Raw genomic sequence first — 22,770 nt, forward strand, 5'->3', positions numbered from 1 at the left:
TGGTAACTTGATGTTTAACTATTTGTGGAACTGACAGACCGATTTCCAAACTGGCTGCAGCATTTGACATTTCTGCCAGCAAGTGTTCCAATCACTGCATATCCTCACCTAGACTTGGGCATTAATGCCTGAATCATCTTCTCTTTGCTGCCCTATGCCTTCCCTCCTTCGCCCTATACTTTCTTGGTGGGAAAATGATGACTTGCACTGTGACGTGGAAGTGATAAAAGGTCGAACAAGAAATTTGAGAAATGATAACCCAAGACTTGGCAGGAGAAAACCACATTTGAAAGTCTCCGGGTGATAGAGGAGAGTAACCTGGGACCCAGGAATCATCTGAAAGAGGTGCATGAATGTGCGCGTTCAGTATTTTGCATGCTGACTTGGGTCAGAGTCATGCAAACTTGGAAAGTCTATACCCTGGACAGATGCTCTGTGCTGAGAGCCCGAATGCCTCCCTCCTCTTGGACACCTCTCAGAGGTGCTGCAAGGTGCTGATGGAAGTGACCTTCCAGGCTACAGAAGGTAATGAAAGAAAGTGAAAGTTAGTCACTTAGCTGTATCCGACAGAAGGTAATACTTTGCTGTTATTTCTGTCAGAAGAGAGAAGCCATGCCAACTCAATTTTGGTTCTGAGATCTGGCACATAAAAGACTTAAAGTGACCCAAAGTCTGTGAATAGTGTGATAGGGGTGTCTCCTAATTGCTCAGAATCATATGGCAGCTTACCCTGAAGTCATTGCTAAAATAACCTGCTAACTGAAATATATTGACATGAACTATCAACAAAACAGCTCCTTACAGTCCATTCCATGCTTGTCCTGCTCCTAATAAAAGGTTTCTTGTGTGTCTTGCTTTGTCTATATTATGCTTTCTAATATTGCTCCAAACCATAATTGGATTTAGAAAGGGGCTGTTGGTATCACACATAATGTATGCTATTTGCTAAGACTTTAATCATATTGTGTTTACTCCACTGTACTTAATTCTTGTACCCAATGTCTTCATGACAGTAGTCATTCACAATACATACTTCTTATCTTTATGTTCCTATTCTTTGATTCAAGTGTATTGATTATATTCCTCTGATAGTTCTAGTTGATGAATGCTATGGCATTCACACTAGTGGTAAAGAATCTGTCAGCCAATACAAGAGACGTGGATTCCATCCTTGGGTTGGGAATATCCCCTGGAAGAGGAAATGGCAACCCAACTCCAGTCTTCTTGCCTGGAAAATACCATGGACAGCAGAGCCTCGTGGGCTATAGTCTATGGGGTCACAAAGAGTCGGACACGACTGAGCTACTGAGCACATACACATACATACATGTGGCATTCACACCTACCTTCATTTCTTCTCTTTCTACCATGCTTTCTATTTATTTTTGTGGTTAACCATTTATTCCTGCCATGTAGTTTATATAATCTGTCCTTGATAAAATAACAGTGATCTCAATGCTAACTGGCTGCTTTGTAATCATACCAAATGATACTTTGAGGAAAAAGATCACAATGAAAATGCAGGTTGATTTGTCTTTGTTTATTATCCTACTTTATCCGTATCTTAGAGGTTGTGGATGAGTCTTCCTTAAGGCAAGGTCTGAGAATGAAGTCACACTGTGGTAAGGGAGAGTAATAAAGAGCTATTGCTAGCCAGAATCTAATTTTATAGCTTTCAATCCATTATGATCATTATAAAGTGGGCATTCCATTTAGCAAGTAGGAGGCTTGCCAGAACAAAGTGACTACCAAAGGAATGGCAGTGTTTTCTCCCTGGGTCAGGTTGGAGGTTCTATACTCCTTTGTTGATATGATTACTTACTGTTGTAAGATTGTGGACTCTTTCTCTATGTCTTTATCCCTTGCTTTCTCTCTCTCTATAGAAGGCACCCTCAAATATTAGAAAAGCACAACTTTCTAGAAGTTGAGATCGCGATGGTAAAATGACAAGGGAAGAACTGACCCCGGATGGCATTGTGCATGGAAGTGAATTCATAAGAGAACCATCAGGGAGTGACTTTTGCTATAAGGTTTTACGTTTTAAGGATGGGAATCATTCAGTGACTTTGGCTGTTTTTAAATGTTTGTGGATTTGGCAGAGTGCAAAATCTGTTTCGCCAAGTGCTTTTTTTTTCCCTGCTAATTTTGAGGTCCATGAGTATTTTATGGGAAACTTAAATTGCATATGGGATTGCTTTATAATTTAGTCATCCATTCATCTGTATAGGACATTCGAGAAGATTGGTGAATCTTCTTAAAAATACTTAGAAGGAAAGGTTGGTATGGTCTGATGATTAAATGAGCTACAGTCCTCAAAGACTGGAGCTGATTTCAAAAGTTAATCTCTGTAACTATTAAACAGACTTAGAAAAGAGCTGGTCTCCTTTCATTTTATTATTAAACATTTGTATCTGAAAAGTGTGTATGTGTGTATATTAGACTAGACAGTTTCAAACGGAAAGAACCATGTCAAAAGATAATAATGCCCTTTTCCAAGCATGCAGGGCTGTCTATGGTGAAGCTGGAAGTGGGCCTGATTTTACCATTACCATCTCAGATCACTTGTAATACCACATGGCTGTTTTATTCATTCCTCTATTCGTTCACCATTTCATTCATTTAGTCAATTATTTGTCCAAGTCACAGTGTTTTAAGCTTTGTGGAATTTAAAATTCGAATAGAATATGACTCCTGCCCTAGAAGGGTGGAGATTATATTTATTTGTTTTGTTTACTCAGCTGAATCTGGTCTTAGCTTCGTCATCTTTCATTGCAACACATGGGCTTTCTAGTTGCGGCATGCGTGCAGGCCTGGTTGCTGCCCAGTATGTGGGATCCTAGTTCCCCAGCTAGGGCTGGAACCCTTGTCCCCCACACTATCAGGAAGGTTTTAACCACTGGACCACCAGAAAAGTCCTTGGGCTGAGGTTATTTTAAGCCAGGTAGCAAGCACTCAATCAGAAGCCTGTAACGCTGACTTGAAGGCAGTTTGTTAGGAGGTGCAAAGGAGGAAGTGCCTGGTTTTATCCCAGAGGCCCAGGAAGCCTTCAGGGGGTGGGGGTGGGGTGTTGGTGGTGTTTGCTGCTGTTTCCAGGTGGGTGAGTGGGAAGGGTGGAGCAAGGCTTTCCAGAAAGGTCTGAAAAGCACTTAAAATGGTGAAGCATTGGGGCACGTTCAAGGGATACCAGCAAGTCCAGGGCTGTCAGAGAGCAGGGAAAGAAAGAGAAGCAGGGTTGAAAAATGGGCAGGGGCTAATGCGAGCCATTTAGGCAATGCTTCGATTTTATCTGCTTAGCACTAAAGAGTCTTAGAAGGAATTTGTTATTTCTACATCATGTTTTTAAAAAAATGGGTTGAAATGTTTCTTCTATCTGTTTTACTCTACAGTGTCCTTTAAACATTTTTTTTTTAATTGAAGGATAATTGCTTTACAGTATTGTGTTGCCCTCTGTCACACATCAACATTCCTCTACAGTATCTTTCCGAGAAGTCTGTGCTTCTGTTTCATGCAGGTCTGAGCTGGAGGGCCGCTTGTACAGTCCTGGCTGCGTCTTATCCGGTCTCCTTGACTTCTATGAAAAGTCCTTCAGGAACGTTACACTGCTGGGGTAGCAGTTGCAGACTGTGATAATGGTGGATTTCCATCAAAGAGTCAGCATTGTAACAGAAATGTTGCTTTCCCAAATTACTTTTTTTTTTTTTTTTTTGGCTGCACGGCACTTGAGATCTTAGTTCCCCAACCAAGGATTTGAACCTATGCTCCCTGAAGTAGAAGTGGAAGTGTGGAGTCTTAACCACTGGATCACCGGGGGGAAGTCCCTTATTTTGAAAGTAATATAAAATTTGTCTCTTCCTTTAAGTCGGAGAACTCACATGTGAGCTCTGGATAAGCATGTTGCCTGAACAAACCCGACAATAGTGACGAGGTGGCTTTTTCAAAGGCCAGCGATCGGTGTTGGGGGAAAGTCAGAGAAGTGGAACATTAGCTGTCTATCTCTAGGCACTTTGCAGACGTTCCGGGCAGAGGAAAGCTAATCAGGAGACCTGCATGGGGAGAGAGGCGTGTTATTTAATTAGCTTTACAATGGGCTGACTTGAAGGCACGTGGTGGTTTTAATAGAGGCAGATAGATGTCCTTTCTGCAGGCCTAATTGTTGGGGAAAAGCAGGGTCTTTGTTCAGACACAGCATGAGGGCTCTGATCTCTTGGAGCCCAGGGCTGCCCTGCTTATAATTTTAGACAGAGCCATTCAGGGCTGCCCTGTAGAGAAAAGAAGAACAAGAACAGTATTGTGTATGCAGGATCCATGCCCAAACCTCCCCAAAGTCACTAAGAAAAAAAGACAGTAAGTGAGAGGACCCAGCCTTGTGCATTTTAGAGTATTTCTTCATCATTTGTTTGCTCTGGTTGTTGGAAAGGGCAGAGCTACACTTTAATCAACTTGGAGCTGAGGTGGGATGACTTAACACTCTCAGAAATCCAATTAAGTCCCCTTTCCCATTGATATGGCGTTCATCTTGCCAAATGGAGCAGGCAACTTGCGAGGAGACTCTGTGTGTTCCGTGCTGCCAGCCTTTGCCGGCCAGATGCCAGGCACGGGCGGTGCGAGAATACAAATTATGTAGTGGATGCCCCTAAATAGCAGAATCTGTGCTGCTGACTGGCGGCATGTGGGGCAAGGTGGAATGTCTTTCCTTAGGTTCAGCTGGTCAGCACAAGTGGTGACACAGCAAATAGAACACTTCATCTGAATTCCAGGAGGCAAGTCGGAGCTGGGGGGGGGGTGTGGGGGGGGGTGCTTTGCAGGTCCAGAATTATGTAACTAAATATGCATGAGTACAGCGCAGTTGGGCTTCCCTGATGGCTCAGTGGTAAAGAATTTGCCTGCCAATGCAGGCGAGGAAGGTTGATCCCTGAGTTAGGAAGATCCCCTGGAGTAGGAAATTGCAACCCACTCCATTGGGAGATATCATTGTCCATGGGAAATCCCATGGACAGAGGAGCCTGGCGGGCTACAGTCCATGGGGGTTGCAAAGAGTTAGGCATGACTGAGCAACTGAGCACGCAAACACAGCATAGTCAGAAATAGTCAGAAGTCCAGGTTTACAGTATAAGTTGTTAGGAAACTTCTGGCTGTCAGAAAGAAGATGGGATAACCCAAGAAAAGACTTCTGAGAAGTGAATGCAGTGGTATACTGGGCACTAGTTTGGGGAGAGCTCAAGCAGCAAGACATAGGGCATGACCTGAAGCGTGTGTGTAAGATTCTCCTAACTTGGTGACCAGCCCAAAAGCCAAATAGTGAGGCCATTTGCTTGGGATCTTATTTTGCTCAGTTTGTATGAAATCACTGAATGGATATCAAACATACAACCCAGAGCGGGGAGAACCCAGGATTCCCAGGAGTTTATTTTAGAGGGTATTTATTCCTCTCTGCATGGCTAGTATGTAATGTAGCTGTGTCCATACATTTAGAACTTCCAGAACTATATTTCACATCTATGTAATGGGAATCAACCCCCTTTCTTCCAAAGGGGTTGGTGTCTGGATCTGTGTGATTTACATACTCAGACTTAAAATTATATTTATTTTAATACTATATCATGACTTTAATTCCTGGAGAAGGAAATGGCAACCCACTCCAGTACTCTTGCCTGGAAAATCCCATGGATGGAGGAGCCTGGTAGGCTACAGTCCATGGGGTCGGAAAGAGTCCGACGTGATTGAGCGACTTCACTTTCACTTTTCATGACTTTAGTGGGACCACTATGTCCCCATCTCTTGGATTAACTTCCATGAAAATTTTATGGTCACCAAATCCAAAGTCAACATCTTGATTTTTTAAAATGAATAATAGGAGCAAAATGTTGCTGGGTGCTTATTCTGTGGTAGATACAGTGCAAATGGCTTGGCACAAATTCCTTCCATCCTCAGATTAACTGTGTCAATGGGCACTGTGATCACCTGCTTTACAGGTGAAATTGAGGCTAAGGCCAAGGTACTGATAGCTGTAGAAAGGCCAAGCTGACGCAAACTCTTGTCCACCTGAAGCCAAGCTTGTGCCCTTAACCACTCTACCCCATGCCTCCTCAGTTCTTTTAGAGATTAAGTGCATTCCCTATAGTTAGAAAACCAAAGCCTCATAGCTAATTTAGCAAAGAAAACAACAGGTCTTTGTATGGGATATATATACATAAATATATATATAATTTTTTTTAAAAATGAGGACCACGTTTTTTCTTAAGTCGTTATTGAATTTGTTATAGCATTGCTTCTGGTTTATGTTTTATGCTTTGGTTTTTTGGGCACGAGGCCATGTGGGTTGTTTGGAATTGTCCCTTACCTCCACACCTCAGCTCCATCACATTTAATTAAAAAAAATACTCTCCTGGAGAGAAAACGTTTGCTCACTAAAACGGGAGTGTATGTGGATGATAGGTCTTTCCTGGGTCTGGGTTGGTGGTTGCCAGCCATCTGGTCTCTTTCAAGGCTGTGGAATTCCCTGAAAGAATAGTCCATAATCTTTTTGATTTTTCAAAATTCTGAACATTATTTAGAATTTTTAATTCCTGGAAAGGGACCTCTCCTGGGAACCTGCCACAAGAGAACGGCCTGCCGGTTGCGCTTTCCTCCCACGTCCCCTGCCAGCTCCCCAACCAGCTGCACGGCCTCCTCCCTGCTCCCTCCCCCTCCCCAGCGGGTCCCTGGTGGCGCTTGCTTCCACCCAAAGCCTTTGTGTGATGAAGTCTTTCAAGATGGTTTCCCTGTCTGGGGAAAACACATGTTTCTGATCAGTCTGATGAAATACACTTCCATTAAGGAATAACTTCTCTGTTTTCTACTTTCTTCCTTCTCCACCTTCCCTATCATCTCAGAGCCCCCAACACTTAAAAGTACTTCTCAGACCTGACTGATTAAATGGCGCCTTCTTGCACATCACACACACCGGCTTAGCCTCTCCCCTCTTCATCAAGGCAAAGGGAGAAAGGTTTTCATTGTACAGGAGCCAATCCAGATAGATGAGATGTGAGCCGGGTCTCTTCCACCTCATGCGTCATCACCGGGACCATCCGCTCTGTCTGACTCCTTCACTCTGGGTGATGCAATTTGCCGACTGAGCCCAGCTGGCTCTTTGTAAGTTAAAGAAGGCTTCATCTCTTTGGCCCTGAAGAACAGAGAATTAAATGGGAGCTGTCATCCTGGAGAAGAGTTGACATATCCCTTCTTGAGGTGGTTTTTCAACTGTCAACTCTATCAGTGGCATATTTGGTACATTGTAAATATGAATAATGACACTGGATACCCTAGATTTGTTTTTATGGATATAGGGTCCTGTGTATTCATGAAACTCAGATTCTGTGCACGTGTTCTGGGGAACAGTACACGTGCAAAAAGAGACTTTAAACAGCAAGGGACTTGAATCAGTGCTCTGCGTTCCACTTTCTCTGTTACTAGGTTCAGCATCAGCTAAGGGAGGACTCGTATAAATTCATTATAACCCAGTGATATGGTGAAGTGGAGGATGCTGAAGTGAAGGGAGGAGTAGATGCCTGAGTGAGAGATTTGTAGGTGACAGCTTCAAAGAATGTTATATTTCCTGACTAGTAAGATGTTCTCCGTGTAACACACTTCATTTTTTTCTGGGGCCAATTCTGTGTCATTAGCTTGGAGGAAGTGATGTAAAATGATGTGTGTTCCTGATTCTCATGGCAGCTAAAAGGCAATGGTGGATCCCAACCAAACCCATTTTTTCCTTGATGTCTATGGTTGAAAATCAGCCTGCTTTTCCTTGACAGCATAGTCATGACCCATCAGGAGACATAACTAATTTAGTGCAAGGAGGTGTCCTCTGCCATGGTCCAGCCAGCCAGAGAGGTCAGGCATCTCTCTGTGTCTTTGTGCCACCTGCTAGGTGGTAACAGCTCAGTTGACTTTCCCTATCTTGTCCTTCCCAATCTCCTTCCAACACATCCCCTATCTCACCAGAGGGGGTGCTATAGTATGGTCAGACAATTTTTAAAAAATGTATTGTTTCTGGGGACCTGACAAATTGTAGTAAATTTGAGGTGAAAGGGATGACACTGGACTTCCTATGAAGTGTCTAGCTCTTCTTCCTCACAAGGATGGAGAAAATTGGGTTCATCTCACGGATTCTCTTATCTGAGTAATGGATACAGGGACTCTGAATCTTACCTTCATGATAATCAGTGAAATAAAAGATGCAACTTAAGTTCAGGAATTTCTGAAGACTGTTTCTGACAATATGAACAGTATGCTGTATATAAATTCAGACCAATGACAAAATGACTGGTTTGTTTTTGTGGTTAAGCCAAACGCCATTTATTTTTTCACAAACAACTATATCCATGAATACTCATATGAAAAATAAAATGAATATGGTGACCTTAGCAATATTTTCCTTTAAGGGCATCAGAGGCAGGTGATGAGAACAGGAGAGTTAAACTTGATAAAGATCTTTTCAGTTAAAAAGAGTCACCTGTTTACCTCTTTATCTTAATCATTGGGTAACTTTGAGTCTCACATTAGACTGAAAAAAGAAGACTGATATTTGAGTTCAGAGATCTGTATTGGAAATTTTAGGAAGTTGTTCGTTAATTAAATAATCGCTGACATTTATTGAGCTCCCACTGTCTTGAGCTGAGCACTGGAGGTGATGACCAACTAATTGCCATCTTTAGGGAGTGTAGGAGGCAGATGTACATACTGAAATATTCCTTTGGGGTGTTCTGGGCACTAGAGGGCACCTTGTGGGGGTGGGGCGGAAAATTCTTTGCATAAAGAAAGTGCCCTTGACTGAGAAAGACTGAGAAATGCCCTCTGTGTTTGGTTTTCCTCTTGACCTCCCATTGCATCTTCTGTGCAGCTTCCTCCTTTCTGCTCTGAATCCTCTTCCAGCTTGGACCACCATTGATTTGTTTGATTGTTATTCCTTGACTATTGGCCATGCAGGTCAATGAAATCAACTCAGGCAAGGTATCAGATACAAGACCAGGCCTCAGTTTCATTTTGGAAACTTGGAGATTTAAGTCCCAGAATGACAAGGACATAGAAATGCTGTGACAGTGTCTTTCTGTGTTCCCCCTCGCCCATCCTCCCACCGTTGTCAGAAAGGTGCCCTCTCCTGCTTCCTCTGGTAGCATCTCCCCTTTTCCTCTTAGAGCTGCTCTTCTTCTACTGGCACCTGCTTCCTCTGCCTGACTTGCAGCATCGAGAACAGAATGAGTATTGCCATTTCCTACTCCACCCCACCTCCTCTCCTTCATCTCTAGGGTGGTAAAGGTTAGTCCTTTGGGGCAATTGACTTGGCATTTCCAAATGAAAGGGGGAAAAGAAAAGGGAAGATGCCACAATAAAATTATCTTAATTTAAGGTTCAGACTACAACTGCAGAGAACATCTGTTTTGAGGCCTGGTGTTGTCTTTGTAACCCAAGAGAAAAGCAGGGTGAGATCAGATTGGGGGCCCTTAGCTTTCCACCAGATGAAACCACCTGCAGTCTGGTTGGGGGGGCTCAGGATCCTGTTCTCCTGGGGTTCCGAGCTCCCCACCAGGAGCCTGGTTCTCTGCTCCAGCCATGATTTCAAAGAACACTGGTTCTTCCACCATTTTTGCACATGCCATCGTACCTCTCCATTCTCCAGGGACCAATTTAGGACAGTTTACATTAGAATTCACACTTATGCTACATGAACCCAGCGGCTCCAGGGTAGCCCGCATATCTGCATGACCCAGGCCCAGTTGGGGCCAAAATTCCAAGACAGGTGCTCAGTTCACCTCAAGGAAAGGAACTGTGGTGTGGAAAGAACCTCAGATCCTGTAGCCTTGATTGGCAGCTCCTCACCACCTTCTGTGTGAGCAGAAGTCTGAGCTGCTGCGAGAGAAGTACGTGCTGTCTGAACCGGTGGATTTTCAAATGTCGCCTGGTCTGTGGATGAGGCCCATCCATCCCACATTGTTGGGGCTGCAGATGCAGCTGAATGGGTCGTAATTACAGCCTAAAGAAACGGCAGACAGCGATGAGCCAGCCCAGACCCTTTTTCTCCTTAAGCCCATGCCAAGCTGTCTCCCGCAGAGAATGCTAGTGTGGTTACCCTGAAGTGTGCGTGCCCGAAGTCAACACATCCAGGGCAGAGGAGACTGTTAGATTTCCAGAAATCGAGTCTGAGCATCTCTCTGTTCCTATGTATGCTGTATCCTGCTTGTTTCTCAAGGGTGTCTGCGAACAGACCAAACTGAATGACAGTGAGTGACTTGCCCTGCAGTGTGGTATCTATAAACCCAAGGAGACGCCCAAGCTGTGAAATGACCGTCTTTTCTGAACTGTTTGACCTTGGGCAGAATGACTTATTCGCTCAGAGTCATTTTTTCCTTTGGAGATAGCAGGGCTGAACTTGACTATCTCTAAGAGAGTCCGTCTAACTACAACATGTGATGAAGCCAAGACCTAAGGTTTTGTCTCCAAAGAGGCACCGCAAACATGATATTCCTTCTGACCTGACATACAGCTTTGCTGTGACTTTTAAATACAAGTCTGCAGTTTCCTCTCCCGACCAGGCAGTACTGGAATATCTAAAGTGAGGTCCAAGTTGGGTAGGTTCTGAGGGAGTTGGGTTGGAGAGATTTTTTAAAATTAGATATGATCGTTCTCCTAATCTGTCCATAAGACAGTTCAGGTAAATAGAGGGTCTACCTTACTCTGCAAAGGGGGTGGCCATGGAGAAGATTTTTTTGTGTGATTTCTCCTACGTCCTACCATCTATGTGCGTGTATGCTCAGTAGCTCAGTTATGTCTGACTCTTTGAGACCTTGTGGACTGTAGCCCACCAGGCTCCTCTGGGATGTCGCAGGCAAGAATACTGCAGCTGGTTGCCATTTCCTACTCCAGGGGGATCATCCCTACCCAGGAATTGAACACACATCTCCTGCATTAGCAGGTAGATTCTTTACCACTGACTGACCTGGGAAGCCCATCCTACCGTCTATTGGCTCTTAAAAGCAGTAAGAGTGATTAAACTTTATTTGAGCTCTTTTTCCTGACCTAGGCACTGTGCTAAATTCTTTCCTGCATTATCTCACGTAATCCTCCAAGCAACCTCACTTTCAACAGGGAAGGACTGAGGTTTGGGATTGTTTAAAGGACTTCTGTGGAGTAATTCAGCTGGTGACTGGGGTCAAGCTGGAATTTCAGTCTAAGTCTTATTCCAGAGTTTGTACTACTCAGGCTCCTCTTGGTTTTATCCTGGAGAACTTTCCCAGGGCAAACAGGCCCCAAGTCCTCCCCTCTCCGCAGCCCGCCCTCTCCTCCTGGCTTCCCCCCTTACTTATCGCTCATTGTTTATTGTACCTTCTAAACAATAGCTAATGAGTCTGTATTACACGGTCAGGGGAGAGCCAGCCGTGATTTTTATTCCCTGAAACAGGGATGAGGTTGTGACACAAAAAGGTTAAGTGGCTTCGGTGAGGTCACAGAGCCAGCCTGCAGTCAGCGACAGCCCAGCTTGAGTCCCCTACTTGGGTTCCTGAACTGACCCTAAGGCCTTTGGGCATCCGAGTTTAATTAAGAGAGTTCTTTTCATTTTCTCCAGTTTTCCATTTTATGGCAGCTTGATAACGGTAGATATGGAAGCCCCAGGCATCTTTCTCCCTGTAGGGTGCTTTTCAGTGACTCAACTTATCACAGAGAAACCACTTGCTTTAGAGTTAAGCTTTAGAAGCCTGTTTCTGTGTTGACAGGGTGACTGTTACCTTTTTTTTCTCAGAGAAAAACAACCACAAATGCAAAGCGGGAAGGTTGTTAATTGAAAAAAAAAATTTTTTTTTTCAATCTTACATTTAAACCAGTAAATCATCTGTGAGTCATAAACTTGCTCTGGATTAGCCGTTAGCGGTCTGGATGTTTTTGCACCTACCTTTAATAAAGCGTAGTTTAGCTTACAACTCTGAGATTCTTCAGTTTTTGGTCAAGATTCGAGAAATAGACAATTTATTCCACTACACTTTGGAGAGGGACAATCTTCAGGATCTTCCAGGATTGTCTAAAATTAGGTGTATTTTTGTATTTCTTTTTTATTGATACTGGAGTACAGTGGAGGGAGGAGGATAAAAGAGAAACTTTATGTGTTTTACATACTCCATGTTTCTGAGGGAGCTCTTATAAAAAGTGACTGTTTTCTTGGTGTCATTAATGTCTGACTCCACACCCCTGCCCCTCAATGCCTGATGTCTGTTCTGAACCCTTCTGACATGATGTCTCTAGTTCGAGGAATTTCAGCGCTTGCTGGGTGTAATTCCCTAAGTCTTGGGAATGTTTGAAGATACACTTCTGTTTTCTCTCAGGTGTAGGAAGAACAGACTGCTGCATTACAAGCAAAAACAAAGTCATTCCTGGTTGATTTCTCTTGAGTGCCTTAAGAAGCAGATAGGGTCTTGAAACAACCTGCCCAAGGGGCTGGAAGGCAGAGCTCAGCTGACCTTGTTTTATTAATGGGAGAACTGAGGCACTAACAAACCGGAGTGGACAGGAGTGCTGGGGAATAGAGCTTGTGATCAGCCAAGCCAAAGGTCAGACCTAGAGGTAGGTCTGCATTTGTTTAGCTCATTTTCACAAGCCCTAAGTATCAAACTCACTCAACCTTTGTATTGAGAAGCTTTGGTGGCAAAGTAAAAGTCCCTAGTGACCAGGGAGGTGAGAGTTCACTCCTTACTTACTTGTGTGTGTACTCAGTCTTTTGTGTGTATGTGTGTCTGACTCTTTGCAACCCCATGGAATGTAACGCTCTATGTTCCTCCTCTGTTCATTGGATTATCCTGGCAAGAATACTGGAGTGGGTTGCCATCTCCTCCCCCAGGAGATCTTCCCTACCCAGGGATTGAACCCATGTCTCCTGCGGCTCCTTCATCTACAGGCAAATTCTTTACCACCTGAGCCCCCGGGGAAACCTGATAGTTCAGAATTCAGTGAATATTTATTGAGTGTCTACAATGTGTCAGGCACCATGCAAGGCACTGTTTTTTAGGATATAGTAAGATACAAAGTGGAGGGCATGGCAACCCACTCCAGTATTCCTGCCTGGAGAATCCCCACAGACAGAGGAGCCTGGCAGGCTACAGTCCATGAGGTCGAAAAGAGTCAGACACAACTGAGTGACTAAGCACAGTACACATGATACAAATATCATCTCAAGTCCATAGGAACATTTAGAAAAAAATCAGCTTGTGTCCTACAGAGAATAAAGATTTCATTTATCGAAATTATCAATTAACAAAGTGGGATCATTGCAGGCCTGATTGGGTTACTCAAATCCCAAATATGTAAAAAATACTATAACTCTGTCCATATTAAGTGCTCCTTGTCCTTAGGGAAGTTTCATCCAGATGGGAGGTTGGATGTATAACTTCTGCTAACATCAATATTCGCAACTGGCCTCCTGCAGGGTAACTTTCCTGGAAGTCGGTGGTGGCCCCTGGCTATCTCCCAAACCCCTTTCCCTGATTTGCACAGTCAAACCTTTCAAGCTTCTGGGCTTCAGGACTGGGTTATAAAGGATGACTGACAAGTTGAGCTGTCGTCATTGAGGAATTGAAGGAATAAACTTCCCCCACTGCTGGAGTGGACAGTGTTTTTGGATCTATCATGGCAGGCTCTTTGAGTGTCTAATTTGCAGGGATGGGGGTGGTTAGCAGTGTTTAGGCTAGCCTGGAAAGAAAGCTGAGAAAAGGACTGAGGGAGAGACAGGACTTGCTCTGAGAAAGCTGCATTTGAAATAGAATACTCACACCTGGATTAAAAAAAAGCCAGCATTTCCTTAACATAACATTGCTAAAACAAAATTCCCCAAAGCAACTCCTGATTTGCACAGTTCTTTTTGCTGATGTATTCACAGTAGGTAAGGCAGGATTGGTTCAAGATCTCTTTCTTGGCTGCTCATTTGAATGTGCAAATGCACAATTCATTCATGCGCTGTTTCCCCCAGCTTTTCCCAGGATCTGATGGGTCTGTTCTTGTCATCTGGGGGCCAGCGCTGTTTTCTCATACCTTTTGGAAACACAGCTGGATGACAACAATCCTTCGTCTATCAGGCTTACCCCCGTACAAATACTTTACTCTGCAGAGTCACTGGAAGACGAGCATAATCTGAAGTTTGAACCAGGAGCCCGAGATTTGAGATTTATCTTCTCTTCCTGGCTCCTTCCCTCTCTGGCTGTGGGAAACCTGTAAATTACTATACTTCAAGAGGAGAAAACTGGAGTTAGATGAGGTAAGCAGGTGTGTTAAGACTTATCAGAGGCTGAGGTTACAGTTATAACCGTGTGGTGGGAGTTCAACATATGCTTAGAAATCAGGAAACAGGATTAAAAATAGCTTCCTCTGAGGTTGTTCAGAGAGATTTATGTTTACTCTTTTAGTTCATCAAAGATAGGTATCAATGCCTGGCTCCCGATACATGTATGTGTGTCTAGGTGTGCACCTCACTGTCTACTGCTTGATTTGTTAATTAGGACCACCTCTCTCCGTTTATAACCAATGCGCCAGTGGCAAGCTATTAATTATGCAGGGGTCATGTTAGGGTATCCTAAGTGTCTGGGCTTCCCAAATGCAAAAGGGGGCTGAAATTGTGATTCTGTCATGGCTGTGAATGATGTACTCCAGAAACTTCAAACCACAGAGCTGTGCATCATGTTTTAGACAGTGGCAATATGAGGATTGTCAGTTTTATCTAGTAGAGGAGAATTTGTGAAAGAAAACACAAAATTTTGGCCAGTGGTGACATAATTAGAAGAATAGAACCACTGCTGTAGGGAAACTGGAAGTTCTAGGAAGCCCAGGACTGGATTCCAGTTTGGGGCCCCAGTTCTTGACTTTTCTAATACTATAGAAGTCGTTGGGCCTTTGTTTTGGGGTCTCCAGGAGGCAGCCTTGGGCTCCATCCGTACCAGTGGCAGCTAGATTCTTATTAAGGGCAGCTCACTTCTTAATTGATTTCTTAACGATGACGCGGGTGGGCTCTGGGAAAATCGAAGGCTCCTCCGGCAATACAGCCCCGATCCCTGAGTCACTAAGCGGCCGGAGTCCAGTATTCCCAGAGCCCTTTGAGGACACTGGCTCGGAGCCCCTTGCTCGCACGCACGCCCCTCCAGCCGCTGCCTCACGTCCTGTGTGTCAGTCTTTGTGAATGAATGATGGACACGCACTTGGAAAACTATGCCGCTCCCGGGAGGGGGCGGGAGCGGGTGACCAAGTCCTCAAGAATGCGTGGATAATCAGACGGACTTTCCCAAACTGCTGGGGTGGCCCGGGCACCAGCCAGCCCGCCCGCTCCGGGCTCTTCTCCCCTAGGTAGGAGGCTCAGCGGCCCGCCGGCTCCGCGCGCGGCTCCCAGGCGACCTGGCCGCAGAGCGCGGGGAGCCGAGGGCGCGGCGGGCACGGAGGGCCCCGAGCTCCGCCCCGCTTCCTTTCGGTTTGGGCCGTGGCCGGTGATTGGCCGAGGGTCTCGGGCCCCGCCTCCCGGCCGCGCCCGCCTCTCGTCGCCCCGCCCCTGAGTCGCCCCCTCCCGCCAGGCAGAGATCCTGAGGGTGGGGGCCGGGCGCGCAGATCCACGGCCGGGGCCCGGCGCCGCGAGCTACGCCCCAAAGAGGAGGGGAGAGCGCGCGGGCGAGGGAGGGAGTCGGCTCTGGAGGGCGAGGGCGAGCGCAGGCGGCTGCCCGCGGAGAGGAGGGAGCCGGGCGCGGACGAGGAGGGAGCCGGCGGGGCGCAGGCGAGGCGGGACCCGGCGCGCGCGCACTTTCCCGCAAAGTGCCAACTACCCCGGAGAGAGTTCCGGGCGCTCACTTTCTGGGCGAGGGACAAAGTCAGCGGAAATTTGAGATTTTAAAGAAGAAGGTCCGATTCCCCCCGTCCCCTTTCCCCTGTTACTCATTCCCATTAAAAAGAAAAACAAGAATAACAGCAAACTCGCTCTAGCCCCGTCTGTCCCCCCTCCCCACTCCTGGCACCATGAAGGCGGCCGTCGATCTCAAACCGACTCTCACCATCATCAAGACGGAAAAAGTGGATATGGAGCTTTTCCCCTCCCCGGGTGAGTGGTGACTGCCGAGACCCCCACCCCAGCCCTCGGCCTCTGGCCTGGGTCCCCTCCACTTCTCCCCCTGTGATCTTCCCTTCCAGGCAAGTGGTGCGTTTCTGCCCCAGCTGCTAAGCAGGCGATGCTGGTGGCAGCTGGAAAGATGTAGACAGGAGGAAGAGCTGGACTGTTGGTGGCCCGATACCCTTGTTGGGGGGCGGGGGAGCGGGTGGTATTTATTTTCACAGCTGTGTTTTTGTGAGTAGTGGGAAAAAGCTTTTAGAATGTCTAGCACCCCCATTCCCGCTTTCTTATTTTTCCAAATGAGCGGGAACCCTCTGGCCTTATTCTTTAACGTTAGTGAGGGTGGACACTGCCGCCTAGGACATCATCCCCTGACCCTGCCGACATCGCCCAGAGTTGGAGCTAGATGGAGAGCCCTGGGGAGTAAGAGCCCAAAGGGTGTCTAACTGGCTGGCCTTCAAGCACATTTTCAAATGTCCTGCCTTCCTGAGCTCGCCTGTCACATGTTCCTTTGCTGGCTAGTGTCTCTTTTCGGGGTTGAGGGTATGGAGATGGACGCAGAGCTGAAATGATCATCTTAACTCGGGGAAACATCCCCATTCTGTTTATGCAGGTTACTTCATCCATTTTTCTGATCTGCCATTAATTTGTCCCTTGCTACCTAAGATCTGTGAGAAGAGGGAAAGCCTCCCAACACCAAACATGATTTGGGGTCTTTGGTTGGTGTGTTATCCAGCTCTTGGATTTGCAGAAGAAAGGGATAGGAAAGAAATTTCAGTTTATCTTAGACACAGTTTTTTGTGCTAAGCAGTTTCATGGACTCTGGCACTCTAGAATTTCTGGAATAAATGCAGTTTGAGAAGAAAAGTTGCTTTCTTTTAGGATAGGAACTGCCAGCTGTCCATAAGAGCTTCATGATTTTGGAGGTAAAGGTATATGGAAAGATGTAGAGGGACAAGCTGATGCTTTTGGAAAATAATTAATCGCAGTAACAGGCAGCTCTGTTGTATCTGATGATCAATAAGTTCGGCGGCTGCTCCCGGTTCTTTTGCCTCCACCGTAATTAGTTGCTTATTTTAACCCTTTCTTAATCTGTTTAAACTTTCAACACAAGCCAAGCTGAATTTTGTCATTCGAAGATCTTTCAGAGACCTTAATAGAAGACATAGCGGTGGGTGGTGACTTCTCTTAGACCCCCTAACACTCAAGCCCAGGGTTTCTGGGTTGCTCCCTGGGAGGTACAGAAAGACTAAGACTGTTGTCACAGAGATGCTGAGATGAACTAGAACCTCGGAGACATTTCAGGCACAGAGAGCTACAGTTTAGAAATGATGCTGGTGTGATGGTGGCCTTGGGGGCGGGGGGCGGGGGCAGTGTTAAAGAAGCCAGAATAAATTCTCTTAGTCCCAATTGATGCTAACCATTTATAGAGGAAGTGAAAGGAGAGTTCCCAGCAAAGACAGATCTCAACTAATGCCTCCTTTTCCTAAGTATGGCTTGTTTATATGTGTGTTTATGGGGAAGAGACAGATTTGGTTGTCTGGGAAATAGCGTGTGGATCTGTCAGTTCAGAAACCTACAGTGGATTTGGCGTGCTGGGAAGGAAAAAGGGCCCCCTAGCAACACATGTTTTAGATCACAGTAAACAGCGGAAGCATTTTGGGGGAGTGTTTTAGTAAATATTAGAGGTTTTAAGTAGATGATGCTGTTCTGTTGGTTATTGATAAAAATAAATCCTGAGCAAGTAACTATTCTTAGCTTGCCTATCTGTAAGATGGGAACAGTGAGGCCTAATGCTGCAGTCGTCACCATTATAATAAGCAAATTTACATTGTCCTTCCTTTGCAAAATGGTTTACATGCCTCTGATCCGATTTTGTCAACAGCCTTCAGTACAACAAAATTTCAGCTGATCAAAGAAATTGGGAAGTCTTCAGCCATTCATTGTAATGAGATTTGATTTCTGGCGCTATCTTGGGAAAACTAAATAGAGAATCTTGAAAATACAGAGCGAATATAATATCTAAATTTGAGTTCGTTTTCTTTTCTGGAGGGTTAGTAGCATATACGTGACTATTATACCCATACCTCAGAAAAGGAAATAGGGGGACAGAGAAGGTAGGTTACTTACCTAAGAATGTCTGGTGAGCCAGCAGCTCAAGTGAAATATATCCCCGTTTCTACCTTCTCAGGGTACAGTTGCCTTAAGTAACACTGCAAGTTGCTTCTGTAAAGCCTGGCAGAGAAACTTCAGTTGAGACTTGAACTTGCAGGTGCAGGGGTGCAGGAAGCACTGGCCAGGGCTGCTGGCTTGTGTTGGTGGGAAAAGACACTCACTGGCAAAGTGGGATTTGCTTTGCCTATAAGACTCTACAGGACATTTTAAAAGTTTAACTTCTCATAGCATGGCTTTGTGTCTACAGCTGTGACTTAAATGTTTGCCAGACTGATTCTTTGGCTTGTTTAGTTTCTTGTATGTGGAGACAACTATTTGGGGGAACTTAACTGGTTTCGTTAATTAGACCTGCTATCACCCCTGCGCCCCTCCGCCCGGCGCAACGTATGAGAGCTGGAGAGAGAGGCAGGAGGGAGGTGGGTGTCCCAGCAGGGGCCCAGGGTTATTTGCCAATCTCAGTGGCTAGGGTCTGATCAAGAACTTTATTCACTTTTATTCTGGATTGAGGCCTCATTCGAGTTTTGACAGCTTTTAGGGCCAAATGAACATATACTTGGAAATAACATTGGCGTTGAACTTCGCTTGTAAGTGTAAAGTTGCACATATCACTTTGATTGTAATACATGATTGCCGGGTTCTCGGAGCTTAAATGGGTTAAAACAAACACGACCACAGAGAGTCTGTGGCGTTCCCACCTGGTGTGGAGTTTGCTGAGAAGGGGTGGAGGCCAGGTGCCGAAGCAAATACATCCCAGCCGCTTAATTTTTTCTCTCCTTCCCCACTTTACCTTCTTGGTGAGGTGAGCAGTAATGCTCAGAGAAGAGCAGGAATTCTGATTCTGAATATTTGGTCTTTTACAAGATTGAAAGCATCAGCCCCCTTCCTACCCTAGAAAAGGCTGCCCATCCCTCTGACCTGTTTTGCCTTAGGAGACAGGAAGAAGCTCCCTCTGTTCCCAGCGCCTTCGGTCAGTCTTTGTAACTTCAACTGTGCAGACAAAAAACGCAGAGCGGCCTCGCTCTTAGGATCACTCCTTCACCGTGTTTCCAGACCCCCACGGAGCATTCTCCTTTCCGAGAAGGGTCTCTGGAACCAACCTGTCTAATTTTGAATCTCAGTTGTGCCACTTACTAGTTTTGTGACTTTGAACAAAATCTCTCTGTGTTCCAGCTCCTGCAGCTGTCAGATGAGTACGATCACCGTTCTACCTCATAGGGTTGATGGAAATAAATCTGTTACTGTATGCATATCTTAAAACAGTGCTGATCTGTAATAACAGCACAAAATGACCTTGGTGACTGTAGAGTTGGGGGGGTGGGGGGTAGCTTGAAGTGTTTTATAGAGGCTACAGCCATCTTACGCACCTCCCCTAATCTCTTACTTGAGAGGGAAAGAAGAGTGAAGTTAGAGAGGACCTTTTCACCTGCCTCACTGAGATCTCACACTCTATTTTGTGTCCCCGACAGCAAACTCAGTGAACCAGAGGACGCTTAGAGGGTCAGGGCATCTCTGGGGCTTGGCTGTCAGTTATAGGCTCAGGGACTCAGTTACTGTGGGTGATGGAGATTGTCAGTGCTGCCTGGGAGCAGAGGCCAGGGCACATTTGTAGGGTTGATGGAAATGCAGAGATTTTCAGTTATGAAGGGTTGAGAGAAAAGCATCATGTCCAGTTATTATAAAGTATCTCACATCTTATTTATTTATTTGGTTGGCAGAAGTTGCATTCCTGGCATTTTTGGTTGGTTTGTATTGCTGTGTGTTTTTTTTTTTTTGGTCTCTGTAACATTTTTTCTTTCTTAAAGAGACCAGACCACCCTGTAGGGGGATCACCTCCTCCTAGGAGACAGACCAGCCCGAGATCTACCCTACCAGAGCTCAGCTTGCTCTGGGCTCCATCAAACTCTGTGCAGAACCGAGAGCTGGTTAGCGTAGGTCAGGATATTTCAGGAAAGCCAGGCTCCCTGTTGCAAAGAGCACAGATAACTCTGCGACAGCGACAGAATAATTACAGTCGTGGCTGGTTTGCAGAATGAATCACCCAGGGCTGTGGTGGCATTCCCTGAGTTCACAATGAAGGTAAATTCCTGCCATTCCCAAGTTGTAGGGGGTGTTTCTGAAACATGTATTGAACCTGCGTTTTCAACCAGGCTCTTTCCCATGTCACACCCCGACTCCGGGGTAGGGGACATATTATCATATCCCTTGTTTAGATGTGGAGGAGGGTATTCCAAGATATGAATAATTTCCTCAAGGCTCAAGGTTAGAAATTTACAAATTGATGAGCCTTGCGGAGCATTTTATATTTTATATGTTAGGTAAAACACCATGTTATTCACAGAAAGCCAGGGAATTAAAAGAGGCCGCACTAGGGGGGCCGGTGCTTTGGGAGTTCAGGAGGGCAAGGGTTCCCTGTCACCTGCATGACTCCTCTGAGTTAGGGGCGAGGGCCTGTCTGTCCTGTGAACTCCCTCCAGGGCCAGCAGTCAGGTGTGTTGCTTTAAGAAGATGCGTAAAGATTCCAGTAACGCTTGCCTGAGATCACCAAGCAGAGAACCAGGTTTCTTGTTTTTTCCAATGCTTTCCAGACGGAGTTCCTTTTCTCACAGGTGAGGACGGGATTGTGTTCACTTCCAAGGTTGCATCCTTCCCGGAGCTTCCCCATTCAGCCTGTTTTACCTCTTTCATCATGGACGCAGCTCTGCGTGGATCTCACTCACAAACAGGGTGATGAGAGACACAGATCAGTAACTAGCTTGTTTTCTTAATACAGATGTAATTTAATTTTCCTTCTTGTAAGGAGGCCAGAGGTACCTGCGTTTGTTGTCTGTGCAGCAAATACATTTTACTTTTTTTTCTGCCTAAAGTGTAGAGTTTTCAAGCCCATGTCATGGGTCAGGGCATGCTGTTTTTGTTGTTCAGTTGCTAAGTTGTGTCTGACTCTTTGCAACCCCAGGGATTGCAGCACACCAGGCTTCGCTGTCCTCCACTGTCTCCCAGAGTTTGCTCAAACTCATGTCCATCGAGTGGATGATGCTATGCAACCATCTCATTCTCTGCCACGCCTTCCCCTTTTACCTTTAATCTTGGGTGTATTCTGGTACAAGGAGGGAAGTTGAGCCACAGGATGCTACGTGAGACCTGCTCGCCTTGCACGGCCCACAGCTCAGAGGGAAACCAACGGACGCCCTGGCAGCTTGTCCATGGGTGAGGTCTTGGTTCCTCAATCACTGCCTTATGGGGAGCATTTTCTCCATACAATACCCCTGGGGCCCCACAGATATCACAGAGAGCAGTTTGTCCCCATGTTTTTATCTGGCTGCTCTAGAATGAAACATGGATCCCCTTGCTCAGACGGAATCTCTGATGGGACTTACCACCCTATTCACAGCATTCTGGGCATCCCTGGTGGCTCAGCGGTAAAGAATCCACCTGCCAGTGCGGGAGAAGCAGGTTCAATCCCTGATCTGGGAAGATGCCCTAGAGAAGGAAATGGCAACCCCCTCTAGTATTCTTGCCTGGAGAATCCCATGGACAGAAGAGCCTGGGGTTGCCAAGAGTCGGACATGACTTAGCGATTAAAACAACTCTCAGCATCCTTTTTTTTTTTTACTTACAGCTATTAAGCTTTTCTTAACTCAGGGTTTGGAATGTTAAGACAGTCCCCCAGTCTATCATGCTTCTTTGTCATGTATCTACAGCTCCATTTTGCTGGAGTTGGGTTGAAGAGATCTTTTTCTAGAACATTAGTACATATTTTTCAAGTTGCAGAAACAGCCTATTTCTACTTGGCCACTTCTCTGAAGCCCTATGCCTATCTGTGTTACTGTTTTCTTTTTAATTGTGTAGTTTATAGTCTCCATGCAGATACAGAAAGAAATTGGCCTGTAGGGTAGGTTACAGCAGATCCAATTTCATTGGCAGGGAGCCATGCTTACAGAAACACTCAAAATATTGCTGTTTGAGCCATAAGTGTTTATTGATTATTTGGCCAGGTTCTTTATATTTCCCATGTTCTTTCCAGTTTCTGCCCCTTGGAACCAGGCTTGTCACTGGGCACTGGAAAGGTGGCTTCTTACTGCCCATCAGCTGGTCTCCATTGTCCTTTTTCTGTAGCTTTTCATTCTGTCTCTGAGAACTGTAAGATATTGGCCCAGATGGTGCTTTAAGACCCAGTGCAGCATTGGAAAGCTGTAGACTATTGGACTTCAGATCTTGATGGTGTGTTCTTAAAATTTACCATCCAAACTGGGACACTTTTCAGAGTATAAGGGTGCTTTTAGTGATAATACCAGAATGAGAGGTAAACGTAGAGTAGGACTCTCCCCGGAAACTGGGTGCACAGCACGTAAGACAGTGATTTTGGACAACAGTATTTTTATGATACCTGCTCTAAGTTGCTAATTTTAGGGTTTTAGGCCATCCAGAGTAAGCTAAAAGGACAAGATTCAGAGTTTGAAGAAATTCAAGTTCTGTGTGGTTTCCCCCAGCCGTGA

General features: G+C 45.5%; 1 protein-coding gene across 7 annotated transcripts in view; it reads left to right on the top strand.

The window, feature by feature from the left end:
- The window catches only part of ETS1 (ETS proto-oncogene 1, transcription factor), a 139,124-nt gene that overhangs the window by 48,526 nt on the left and 67,828 nt on the right, over window positions 1–22,770 (top strand). For 2 of the 7 annotated variants that reach the window (XM_086383394.1, XM_086383398.1), the window contains exon 1: window positions 15,685–16,093. The exons of 4 other annotated variants lie outside the window; for them this stretch is intronic. In XM_086383394.1, the coding sequence (XP_086239520.1) occupies window positions 16,012–16,093 (82 nt within the window). In that variant the 5' untranslated portion in view covers window positions 15,685–16,011. Of the gene's footprint in view, window positions 1–14,128; window positions 14,276–15,684; window positions 16,094–22,770 lie in introns of those variants that run through there. One more of the 7 variants, XM_086383396.1, reaches the window with a different exon arrangement.

This window comes from Bos grunniens, chromosome 29, assembly GCF_055505025.1.
Source record: "Bos grunniens cultivar Pamir isolate PY7600 chromosome 29, Bosgru_T2T1.0, whole genome shotgun sequence".
In the NCBI taxonomy this organism is placed as follows: domain Eukaryota; kingdom Metazoa; phylum Chordata; class Mammalia; order Artiodactyla; family Bovidae; genus Bos; species Bos grunniens.